At 30.6% G+C, this 13,815-nt stretch overlaps 1 protein-coding gene across 1 annotated transcript in view; it reads left to right on the top strand.

The window, feature by feature from the left end:
* The first annotated feature begins 3,847 nt into the window (after window positions 1-3,847).
* Window positions 3,848-13,815, top strand: part of LOC118190491 (adrenocorticotropic hormone receptor-like) — a 165,928-nt gene continuing 155,960 nt past the window's right edge. Inside the window, exon 1 of the mRNA XM_085815265.1 lies at window positions 3,848-5,209. Within this exon, the coding sequence (XP_085671391.1) occupies window positions 3,860-5,179 (1,320 nt within the window). The 5' untranslated portion in view covers window positions 3,848-3,859 and the 3' untranslated portion in view covers window positions 5,180-5,209. The remainder of the gene's footprint in view (window positions 5,210-13,815) is intronic.

The following is a 13,815-nucleotide window of genomic DNA, read 5'->3' on the forward strand; positions in this document are numbered from 1 at the left end:
AGGGGCGTCTGCCACTGGCCTGCCTCCAATCTACCAACAGATCTCAATCTCATTCCGTCATCCATTCTTTCGTGGCTACTTATTTTAATTGATACCTTATAAAATCTGCCAGATTCTTACGAGAAACACTGCGAATATCATGAATGCGTACGAGTACAAAAAACAGCCAAAAATCCTTCTTGCGTTTATATCTTCTCAACAATCACAGCTCCGAAGACACACACGTGGAAGCTCACGTGCTGAATATTTGCATAATTCTTCGGCGGTATAGTTAGTACCTTTGATTCAATACTTTTTGTAAAAGCAGATAAATTTTTCAAATTCTCTTAATTCTGCGCATGAGTATGATGTGTAAAATGTTAATAGATTCGCAACCATACCTCCTCACGATAAGGGCTATAAATACATATATAATCAAATAAAATGACATTTATCAGGTATAAGGATTCTGAATCCAAATACGGAGGCGTGACGCCATATTCTCATTTTTATCGATTGACGATATTATAAATAAGTGGTGTTACCCAGCTTTCAACATTTAGAAGTAAATCATCGGTATAAATTTGTAGATCCTTAAACCGGGGCTGATACGCAGACCTTGGAGGAACTCAGGAGATGCAAGAAATAAGAAACACAGAGGCACTACAAGATAGTACTTAGAATTATATCTCGCAGAATTTACTTTGCGGGGTTGCCGGTTGTGAATTATTGAAATTTTATCTGGTTGTGAATTATTAAATTATGATTATTGAAATTTTATCAGCAATAGCTGAGTTATGGCAGTCACAAATTTCAGTATAACGCAATATTCTTTTTTTTTCAAATTTATCAAACCCCATTTATAATTTAATTTTTTATTAATGAGTTTGTAGTGAATTTATCGTATAGGATAATATCGCCATTGTTCATGCTGGCGAGAGCTCGGTAAAGTAGTCATCAATCTGTATACTATGTAACCAATAAAAACCAAATAAACAATTAAAAGTTCTAAAACAAGTAAATAATACATTTTAGATGCAGTGCATTATAAACAAAAACATACAAATAGATAAAGAATAATTACATTATGCAGTACCGTACATTGGATTGCCGTCTTTGACGACGTGTGGATGGGATGACGATGAGGCTAGCAGATCTTATGACGATGAGGCAAGTAGATCTTTAAAGGAGTGTGGGAATTTGCTTGAAAAGATTCACTCACATGTAAAATGGGTATTTGTGGTAAGAAGGGTGTATGAGAGGAACACTAGTTTCAGATGTGCTTTTTTTAGGAAAATAAAGCATCTAAACTTCTCTGTACAGGTTTCCGTTATTTCGTCGTAAATAAAATCGTTCGCTCTGTATGTCATCGTGCACTACCATTTGTCTGTTTTCTTTTCTCATTCGAATAAATTTCACTTTTTTAGAATAGGTTTATTCGTATTTACGAAAGTTGAGTTCGTGAAGTGGGAACGACTGTATTTGATCCAAATAAAATGTATAAATATTTATAAATATTTTTTCTAAGTGATCTAAGTGAACAACTCTTTCATTCTTTGCAGTTCTTTATAAGAGATTGATAGCGCAAATATTCTTATAGTTTTTGTAAGATATATAAAGTAATAATATAAGAACTGTTTAATTTGTTTTTTCATAGAAGACAACTGTGATGTTTGAAACAGATTTCGTTTCAAATCATTCGACCAAACTTCAATGATTAAATTAACCTATTACTGAAATGTACAGGAAAAGATAACTTTGCAACTCGCTTAAATGTTTAGAACTCATGCAAAATCTTACATTGCTAACGTTTTTTTTATCTGTATATCCGTCTAATAAATACATTTCTGAAAGTTTTGTATCTGAAAATAAAAATGTTGCTGGAATTAAATTTTTATTCAGTTAATATATTTTCTTTTAAATATGAATTGTAAATAATGGATGAAAATGTTATTTTACTCCAAAAACAATACGCGAGCATTTTGCATGATAAAAACATTGGCAGCTATATTCCATAAAAATGTTTTATTCACAAAATCACAAAAATAAAGCTCTGTTTGTATAGAAGCAAATTAGCATTTTTATAGATTTTTCTTTTGCGAATACAAAACTGATCTTATAGAGGATATATTACCTAAATATTTTTTATGCCTTTTAAATCTGAATATAAGTGCATGAAGATAGTTATCTGCTGTCAAAATTCTCATTGTGATTGTTTCTTTGCTATGTCTGTGCCCCCTCATAAACATTATGTTAATATTAAAAGCACCCATACGAAACAATTACTTAGTAAAATGGAAATCTCAAATCTAGAGAAATATTTGAATGAACTTGAATTGGGAATATTCGCCTAAATATACCACCTTGTAATGGAATAAAAGTCCTGACTCAAATGGCCGAAATATTGTTTGAAGCATTACAAAATATATTTTAAAAACTACTTACCGTTTCTTTAAAATAACACGCTCCATGATTTATGAAGCGAAATTTGTCCTGAATGAAGAAAACTGCATTAAATTCATTTGAAAATACTAGCGAATGCGAAAAATACAAAAATCCATTAAATGAATCTAATAATAACGTTTTTTTTTTTTTTTAAATGAAAAGTCCTAACATGGAGATGCACCAGTTTCCATCTGGCACTTACATTTATTCTACGCTTCTTAGCCTTTGAAATACGCCTTCTATTTATTCACATTTCCAGGCGTGCAATTATTATTATTTATGTTACTCGCAGTCTGAATTTAGCAAAAAATTTCTTTCCACTTGTAACTTAATTTAAGGGATTGCAAAACAGATGAAATGGAAGCAAGAAAATCACCTTTCAAAAGATGAATGATCATGCCACAGAGATTTACGTGAATCATTATATCTGCTTGATTATTACTTTAAAAAGGCTTCAGAGTCATGAAATCAAATATAGAAAAAGCTGATTTGCTGCATTTCCAGAGCATAAGGTTACCTATGTTTCACCTTATTTCTGAAACATGATGAATGATAATTTATAGAGAAAGATAGATATTTTATTCTTGTACCGAAGTTTCTTCAAACGGAAGTGGTCTTAAATTAGCGATAATGCTAGTTTTAACAGAAAGAAATCAATGTAAATATCAAATTTTTTCTTTCGATTTTAGCCTTTTGTTGTCTTTAATATTCAAATTTCATTCATACGGTATTTATTCAAAAATAATTATATTTTACGAAAACGCGTAACTTCGTTATTTTATACACTTTGATCAATTACAATTTTTATGTTTTAACTTAAAAACCTTTTTAAAACTTTGTAACATAGAATACTTATAAGAAATAAATATACATTACAGATAAATTGCTTTAAGACTAATTTTGGTTTTTACTTAATCCGAAATCAGAGGCATCGGAAATGTAAATAAATACGTTTTAAATAATTCATATAATTTAATGGTGTTTTATTAAGTTATTATGATGAATATGTTGGTTGAATAAAATCAGTTAGTTTAAATATATTTACCCATTTACAAACTATCTATGTAGACGAGGAATATGTAACTCATCTTCCGTGCTTCAATAACGTGTGCCTGAACATATGGTAGACATACCAATTCAGATTCTTACTTTACAAATTAATATGAGTGATATTTTTAAATGTTATTTGAATATCAAGAAATTAACTAGTTTTAAAATCTAAATATTCTAAAATCATACGATAAAAATCAAAATGCAATTATTTTTCCAGATTCACGGAATGTCCTACTATAAGAAATAGCAAAATGCTTCATTATTACTCAAGGAATGAGTCCTGCGCATCCAGGGGGCAGAGTGTTCACTACGAACCGTCAGTCTTCGCGCCTCTCGCTTTATCTACTCATTCCACGAATAGGCAGCCGAACCAACGTGATCGATGCGGCCGGCCGCGCTTTCGCTCTTAGAGCGCCGTTTACGGCATGCGAATTCCGAATTTGAAGAAACTTCCTACGTTTCAACTCTGGACGGCGATTATTACGATTGGATTGATTGCATTAGGACAAGACGCTCCTTTTTTGACTGTGGTGACTTGCTGTCAAATGAAACGATAGATGAATTTGCTTCAAATCAGAGCTTATTTCACATTTCTAATGATACGTCATTTTATTATACTTCAACCCCCAGAAAACCGTCTCAGGATGAAGAAGAACTGAGAGAACTTTATAGAGTGGTTGTGCCTGTAATGTTAACAGCCTGTATTCTTTCACTTGTTTTTAATCTGATTATAGTTTACAGTGTTAGATGGTTACGAAAATCACTGTCTCCTACTCTGTATCTAAGTCTTTCTCTTGCAGTAGCAGATGCATATGCTTCTTTGGTTTTAGGAGTGGGGTTAGTAGTAAATAGTCTACTACCTACTGTATATGGTGTGGATCTGGGACCTTTTAATGCTTGCTATTTGCTTGTTTTAGAAGCGTTCAGATTAGGAGGAATTGTTGTTGCAGTTTTACATCTTCTTGCACTTGCTATCAATCATTATGTAGGAATACTAAGACCTCTACATTACGCCTCAACAGTTACTCGCAGAACTGTAATGTGGGCAATGGCTGCTATGTGGATATTACCAGTTGTGGTTTTCTTGGCTTATTTTTCGTTAGTTCCCAATGATGGTTTTAGATCTTTTCAGTGCTCCAGCTACGATTTTCTCCTCCGAATACCTTTCCGAGTGACAGTTTCTGTGCTTTTCTTTGTACCTCTGATCTTAATGTCCATCATGTACGTGCATATGTTTATTGTGGTCAAACGACACCAGCGTGGTGTGCTTCAGTTGCCCTCTAGTCGACAGCTTCATAAGAGTGTTAAAGCTATTATTACAACTTTGCTTATTCTTGGAACTTACGTCCTAGGATGGATGCCCGCTGTTCTTTACTTCATTCTCACCTGCCTGGACTGTCCAGTACCCTTCACAGAAATTCATTTATGGGTGCGTGTTCCGGTCGGCATAATTACCAATTCAATGATTGTGATAAAGTCATTTGTGGACCCCATAATATACGTTGTGCGCATGCCAGAAATTAAAGGAGCTATGAGATCCATTTTCAGGACAAGATGTGGTTTTATTGTGGATGAAACGGGAGATCACCCAAAGTCTAAGTCTGAAATGAATCGTCTTACAATTCTAGGGGCTTCTAGAAGAACAACAGTGGATATGAAATCTAATAGTTGCAATGGCGGGGATGTACAGATGATGGCTTGAATCCCATTACCCTGTTGAAGTTTACAATGGGTGAGATTTCATGTTTATCAATAATCATACTTTATCGTTAATCAAGCTATATTCGGTGTTAGATAATACAGCATTTACAAATTTATCCAATTTTAATATTTGAAATGTATGTGTAAAGAATATTTATAATTTTGCAATTAAACAATTTAGAACTTTACGTCAGAACATCTATATACATAGCTGTGTAATCGGTGGGCTAATACCTGATATGAAACTTAGCAAAAAGACGCAGCTTCGAATTAACTCTATCGTGGTTTTATGTTCTCGGACAATTTATAGCTACATCTATGAAGAAATATCTTTTTTCCAAGCACGTATAGCGAAATCTTTGTTAAATGTTATATAATTTAAACGCTTTAATTTGACAAACGGAAAATGATAAAAATCACTCTTAATGTTCCAAGATTAGTCTGAAAGAAAAGTGTTTGTAGCTCTTTAAAACAATTAGTCTTTTGTAAACTAAGAATTAAAATGGTTGGAAGAAAAAAACACTTGGATATCCCGAACAGTTTTAAGATCATAGCTTTTATAACGCTTATTTCGTTTAACAGCGTTTAACTGTATACGAAAATGTAATTTAAGTTGATGCATGATAAATACCATTCTTTCTCTAATCATGCCATTTCAAGTATTTAAATAACGAAATTCTCAGTCAACAAGGTAAAACAAGAATAGAGTTTTTTAAAGTGAATTTATAGCAATATGTGGGGTTTAATTCCTGGATATTAGGAAATATTCTGTAGTTATGTGAAGAATTAAAACCTGCTCGTATTTTAATGGTGAGATTTGTTGAACATAAAAATAATGAAAATGTTTTCAAATGTTGTTGCTTAAAAGGACAAATATTTTCCAATGTATCTCAGACAATTGTATTTTTAAATACATTTTAAAATACTTAAATGAGATTACTGAAAATAAAGCTTGCAGAAAATACAAAATACTGCAGGAAAAACCCTAATGCTTAATCGAGAATCTGAATACAAACAAATTTACGAAAGCATCTTACACTAAACATTTAAATTCAAAATTACATTTATTTTTATATAAAATCTACAAATTTCTTTTAACAATTTAGCAAGCAAGTGTTATTAACAGTTTTTAATTATCAAAAAAGGAGAGTGTATTTAACAAGATGTCTAAACATATTTAAATGTAAAGTAAATACCAATAATATTCACTGCTTTTGAATGTACTTAATATTAGAACGTTAACCTTTTTTCATGTACATTACATGGACATTAATGGTAGTAAATACATTTTAAACTTCATTTAACCACAGGCTGTATATGTAGAGCATTTACATCAGAAGAAAAATATTCCACATATTGAATTTCGTATTTAATAAAACTGACAATAATTTAAACAGGTGGAGTATTGCATAAAGCGTGAAGAATTGTTAAAAATCAAGGTTTATTTTGGCCATGCCATATTTTCATGTAGTGGATATTTTACTCTAATGCATTAATTAAACCTTCCTAGTATTTTCAATTTACTGATTCTAAAAACCAAAAAGGATTTGTTGAAACTTTCAGAAAACTTTGTTTTTGTCTTCATTTTTACAAAATTCTATCAAATCTATTTAAAATGTATTTAATTAAAAATAAGGTTTTAAAATAGTAATTTCAAATCAAAAAAGAGTTGGAAATTTCTAAAAATTTTATACATTCTCTCATTATGATATAAATCAAAATATGAAAAGTACTAAATTTTTTTAAATTTATTTTTAATTTTTAGGCAGTTTTCGTTTTAATTTCTCATTGCTGTGAAGGTAATCATTCCTTTCATGCCTGTTCTCGCTAAAAATACCGAAGATATAAATTAAATATTAAATAAAAGTTTTTTAGAATAGAAGGGCGAGTGTAATGTTTCATTATTTGATCAGTTTTACATAAACTGAAGCTTATTGTATAAGATATATCTCTCTTTGCATTAAGGTATGTCTTTGATTTGGTGACACAATTTGTTGATACGATCTTAGATATGATTTGCTGAGTTGAGTGTGAATTGTTTACTTAAGGTGAATTGAAGAGCTTAGTTGCTGTTTAAATAAAGAAATAAGATTTTAGTTTATTGTTGCTAATGTAACTATATTAAAGTTTAGAATTACTCTTATGATTGTAGATTTTTCTATTTTTCTATTTGTAAGGTATTTTTCCCTCCTTGCTGTGCACCTTCGGGGTGTAACTGGATAGCACATCCGATTATCATCGGAAAGTCCAGTGTCCGAATCCCGGCAAGAGCATTGCACAATTTCTTGTTCCTGCATTGATACAACCTAATGAATCTACATACTTTATTTTTGCAATGAAATGAAGTCAACAGTAAATTTACCATGTTTTCTTTTATAAATTAATGGGCTGATATAATGTGCTTGATTCATCAAAAGAAGAAAAGGTATGAATAATTAATTAAGAAGAGTTCACTCTTCACGAGATGAAATAATATTAGATGATATCTTGCTCAAAATCTATCAAAGTTGAATGTCTGCACTTTTAAACCGTATCTGTTACTTGCTTACGTTAACATGTGTTGCATTGAACTCCATATGATTACATGAACATTTAGTTTTTTGAATTATTGATTTAATAATTATTTTACTACATTTTTTATAAAAAATCCGGTTCTGAAATAGCTTCTCAACTCTGTTCCTCTCTTTTGTATGCGGAATTTGTTTTCTAATGAACGCACAAAAGTGTTTGCTTAAAATTAAAAAAAAAAAAAAAAAAAAAAGCGAGAAGGACATAGAAAAAGTTTTATGATTAAAAATTAAAGCTGTCGATTTTACTTTGAATAAAGATGTTTACTTTGAATAAAGATTTTACTTAGAGATAATATTAGTTAAATTTCTTGCGAATTAAAATGTTTAACTATTGCATACAAGTTCAGAAATGATGATGGAATATGCTTAAAATGAAACAGCTACAGTAATTAAATAAATCTTCCACACTTTTCTGGAAAACAATTTGAAAAACAGAATTAGATTGTCTGTCTTCGATAATATTTAAGTATATTAACTTTTATAAAGTATTTCTCCAGTCTTCTAGCATGCCTTCGGGGTGTAATTGGAAGCATACTCGACGCGTATTCGAGAGGTCCAAGGTTCGAGTCCCGGCAAGGGCATTGCTAATTTTTCACATCTCCTACTTTCAAAAAATACCTAATGTCTATACAGTGGCGCCCGAGCTAAAAAAAGGTGATGGATAGTGATTCTCCACCACTAGGATTTGATGATTTTGTTCTCTAATCCCCAGTTGCCCTTTAAAAGTGGGAATATATAAGGTTTTTTTCCCGCCTTCTAGCATGCATTCGTGGTAGCATGCTTGACGCGTATTCGAGAGGTACAGGGTTTGATTCCCGGCGAGGGCACTGCTCATTTCTCACATCTCCTGCTTTCGAAAAATACCTAATGTCTCTACAAACTGACTGGTAAATTCTAGCGCAGTTAGTTTTGTGTCAATATGATAAAAGAAAGTTTCTGAAAAAAATATTATGTCTTGGCATGTTTTCAGTCATATTAACCATGTTGCTATAGTGCACAGAACAGAACATAGACGAATAACAATCACTTTCTCATCTTTTACATTTTAGAATATATTTTAGAATCTAAAACGAAAGTTTTGTCTTTGCCAAATTTATTATAAAAGCTAATTAATTAATGCGTGTTAAGCAGCACTTTTCTTTCATCGATTATTTTACATGAAACAGCATGAAAAAAAACCTTTTTTTAAACAATACTTTTATCAAATTCAGCAATGAAATGCAGGTAAAAAATACAAAGTTTAAAACTAGCCATGATTTAGAAAATAGGATCTGTTGATAAAACAATTGCAATAACAATAGGTACTTTGGTTTTTAATGAGCAATTTGAAAAGACAGCAAAGTAAATTACTTCTAATATGTAGTTAAAATTTAATTTAAATATCCTTTGATGTGTTCTTTCTGTTTTTCTTATTTCTTGCAAAGAAATTTCTTTCTACTCAATTTTTTAAAATTAATTGGTTTATATTTAATTGATATGAATCATTAAAATATTCTATCCAACAAGTTCAATTAAAAGGCAATTTATATAGAATTTTTCACATTTTAAGTCTTTCGCAATTACTGTCTCTTTGGTTTCTTAATACATCTCAGCCTTAATGTGTTCTGTCCCAGAGCTTAATGCGCTTACCACAAATAAATAAAAAATAAAAATACTTTGCCATAAATAAAAATACTTTGTCTGGTTTTTGGTGATGTTCAGAGTATTTGCCTAGTGCAAAACGTGGTGCCTACCACAGGGAGCCACACTTGACGATAAGTGAAACATAAAATTTATGGTTGCTTTCCTTGAGCATTAGGTAAGACAAATTCAAGCTTTTGTATTTCTAAGTTTTAAAAAATTGATTTTGTTTAAAATACGAAATCTAACTTCTAAGACATTCCTACTATCTCTATACTTCTAGTTAGAAAAATGTTGCACTCGATATATATATAAACACAAAAGATTTGACTCCTGTTCGATAAAAGCAGACATATTTAATTTCAAATTCTACAAATTTTGAAGTCATATTCAATCTGCATTGAGGGGTCGGTTAGTAAACAAATTAGATATTAGAATAAATAATCATTGATACTTTTTCCTGATTTATCAATGAATTTAAGTTATATTCGGCACGCCGAAAGAATTTTCACACAAGTAATTTGTATGTTTTCAAATTCTAAAAATAAAAAAAAAATTAATATGCTCATGTGTTTTATTACTTTGGAATCATAATTTGAAATCGCAAAAATTCATTAAAGTACAAATATTTTTCATTTTTAATTAAGGAAAATAATATTACGAGTTGGCTATATACCTATACTGAGGCCTGCCAGTGTTTTCTAGATCAGGAATTCTGTAAAATTCTACAAATATGTTTTTTTGTTTTGAAAGTAATTACATTGATCAAAATTTTCACAACAGTCCGCATTTAAATGCTCTTCACGTAATCTCTATACATTAAAATCCTTTTTCTAAACGACATTTTATTTTTAGTTGCGTACAAATACAACTATTTCGCTGTTCATATTGTGTCTGGACCCTGGATATGATTCTCGATTTCAATATCAAATATCTCGGTTAATTTTTGTCTTACCACAGTCAAATATTTTGTGGGTTATTTTTTTCTTAAACAACGAGTAGGAATTTTTCCTAAATATAAGTAAAGGAACCAAAGGAACGTGTAAAAGTTAGATTAGGTATTTCATCCAAAATATATATATTTTAAATTTAAAAATATGTAAACATGAAATTTTGATTCATTTAAAACATTTCTGTAATCGGAAATGTATGTCTGCAATCAACGATTGCGAAAATATAGGCTTAGTAAAGACTTGTGTGGGTACGAAGTATATTGAATTCTGCAGTTAAGTAAAATTGGAGAACTTCGATACATATTCAGCTGTTTAATGATCCTGATAGGTTATCACACTGCTAAAGATGCCCCATAGAAACCAGTAAAACTTTTTATGGGTACCCATAAGATTTTATGGGTTTCTATTGACTTTCACTGGTTTCTGTTGGTCTCTGTGGGTTTTTCTTACTGGTTTCAAAATGACCCATAGAAACCAGTAAAACTTTCTACTGGTTTTTACTGGTTTCTATTGATCTCTGTGGGTTTTTCTTACTGGTATCACTTGACACCCATACAACCAACATCAATGGCAGAACTTTGTACTGGTTTGTATAGGTTTATATTGACTTTTACTGGTCTTCTTACTGGTATCAATATAATAATAAATCTTCTGTTGGTTTATATGGGTTTATGCTATTTTTTTTATCTGACGTTAATAGACTTCTTGTAAACAATAAAATTAACAGAATGAAAATATGATCTCTTTAAGACCATCAGAGTAACCTGGAAACGCAGGTGGTCGTTTTAGAGAGGGTTTTTACTAAATATGCTTATTTATTTGATTTAAAAATTGTTTTTCGGAAACAATAACAGTAATCATATACACCACACACAACGAGGTCTCTCTAAGGCGACCAGCCGCAAATAAAAATTCATCTTTGAAAGTGGTCGCCTTAGAGAGGTGATGCTCAATACCAATATATACTCACGTTTTCAGAGATACGGTTATTTTTTAGAGGTGGTCGTCTTAGGGAGATTGCATATACGGAATGAATCTCTCTAAGGCGACCAGCCACACTAGCAGAATTTTCTTTGTGAATGGTCGCCTTACAGAGGGAATATTCAATGCCAAAGTATACTTATGTTTTCAGAAATACTGGTCTCTTTCAGAGGCGGTCGTCTTAGGGAGGTGGTTTTTGCTACGAGTTGGTTCTCTGAATACACACACATAAGCACTTACATTTCTGATATTACAAATAAACACCGGTATCAACCAACATCTCTTTAACGCGAACAAGTTCATTCACAATCGCAAAACTTTTCTCTCTGTTAACGCTGACAAGAAGAAAAAAATTCCCCCTCCCTCCCCCACTCTCAGAAGTTTCCCAAACAAGCAATATGGCGCCGCCCTAGTTATTGTTGTGCGATGGTGGTGTTATTTTCTTCGTGGTTGTAGTAATGCAATATATTATTTACTATGCTTTACTGTATTACAAATTTTACTATGTTTTACTGTTTAGAAATTAATAATAAATAATAAAATACCAGCACTGACTATGAATATACCACTAAAGCCATGCACGTGTAATCGTGTCTAATGTTTGAGAGAACGTTGCTGATAACTGACTAGTTGTGAAATGGAGTTTCTGAGCGTGTAATTGATTTTCCATCTTTACTTTTATCCTGAAAAACAATGTGCTTAAAGACTGAAAAGTTATAATTTCAGACTTGATAATTTGGTTCAGTGATCAGATGCAGAAATATAGTTTTTACATTCTACTGAAATTGTATTTTGGAAAATTTATTTTTTTTATTACAGTTTAGAAATACTTTTTTAAAGCTTGTTCATGTAAATGCTTTATCATTTGAATATTATGTACTAATAAATTTGAGCATACCTTACTTAAAAATGATCTTGCATGATTCAATTTTCAATTTTTCGACTAATGTGATGTGGCCGAGCAAAAAGAATAGTTTTTTACGTTTTAAAAAATGTACTAATTATATTTCGCGAGCAAAAAAGGTAAGTTTTACTAATGAAATAAACATTGAAATATTTAATGTGTTTATTACTTATTGAATGGGGTAGACAAGACATACAAGCTTAAGGAATCTTTTTCCACTACTAAAATTATGTGAAAATTTAGATGATCATAGTAGCTTACATTGTTTTTTCTTTTATTCCTATTTTTCTTTACAAGTATGAGACTAGAACCACATTTTTGCATTAAATATTTTGTGCTATTTTGTTAAAACACATATAATCATTTTTATGCATACTTTAATTTTCATTATTATTTGTTTGATGAAGAAAATTTCAAATGTGTTTTCCATAAATTGCTTTTGAAATAGAAATAGATTTGTGAATAAGATTTATGTAATATTAAATGTACTAGTTTTGAGAGTATAAAAAGTGAATTATTTATTTGAAAAAAATTACATTAAGTTGAAACCTCATAGTTATTATTTTCTTAAATGACCACCTCTGGTAATGGCACATTTGTCAGGACAATAATTAAATAACAAGACTTAAAAAATCACTCATAGTTTTGTCAGACTACAGGAAACTGCCATTATCTTGAATTGTGGAGTTGATTGTTTTAGGAACGTTTTGCTGTATAATCTTCGGTGTAGTAATTTTTACGTGGGTATGAATTTTACAGAGGTAATTGAAAGTTTTTACGAGACAATTAAGACCAAAGCTTTTCGGATCATGAGTCTTATAAGGGCACTGTTATAGCATTGCTTTCAAATATAGTTAGATTAATATTTAAACATTATTTTCGGAAGTACTTCCACAGAGAATCCGGTTGCTCTCTGCGGATGAAAACCCATATAAATAAATCTTCTGTACAGCCTTATACAAATGCAGTTAAAATTACTGTCATTACAATTAAGTGAATATAGCTAAATTTGTTTACAAAAAGTTATTATTGCTAAATACTGCACTATATAAATTTCATTTGGCATTGTAATTTCAGAGAATGCTCAGCATGAGGTATTTTTATATTATATAATCTACTGTCAAAAACATTAGCTACCTTTTCAGTACTTTAAATTTTACTCTTTAGAATTTTTATGGTTCAAAATAATATTTCTATACATTTTCTAAAGTATTCTTTCTACAATAGAAATCGAAATAACTTACACCTAAAACACTGACTAAATTTATTCCAATAATGCATCGCTTTAATTAAATTTATGTTCCTTTGAGATGATATATGAAAAACCTTGTGTAATAATAAATTATTAATATATATAGGTAAATGGTATTTTTATATATTTTTTCGGGTAAAGTGCATAATCACCTACTTATTTATTTGGTACTTTTTACTAAAGTAAAAAGAATTGGATTTTTGTCAATTTTCTTTTGACTTTTTAAGTGAAAATAGGTCGATGTGTACCTGGATAAAGTCAAAGGAGTGCACAATGACATTTTTGTGCAATTCTGGGATGTTTTTTTAAGTGAAAATACATCGATGTGTACATGGATACCGTATGTATGGATACGAT

This window comes from Stegodyphus dumicola, chromosome 4 (assembly GCF_044657685.1).
Source record: "Stegodyphus dumicola isolate Sdum_Otavi_A_Nest chromosome 4, ASM4465768v1".
Classification (NCBI taxonomy): Eukaryota; Metazoa; Arthropoda; class Arachnida; order Araneae; family Eresidae; genus Stegodyphus; species Stegodyphus dumicola.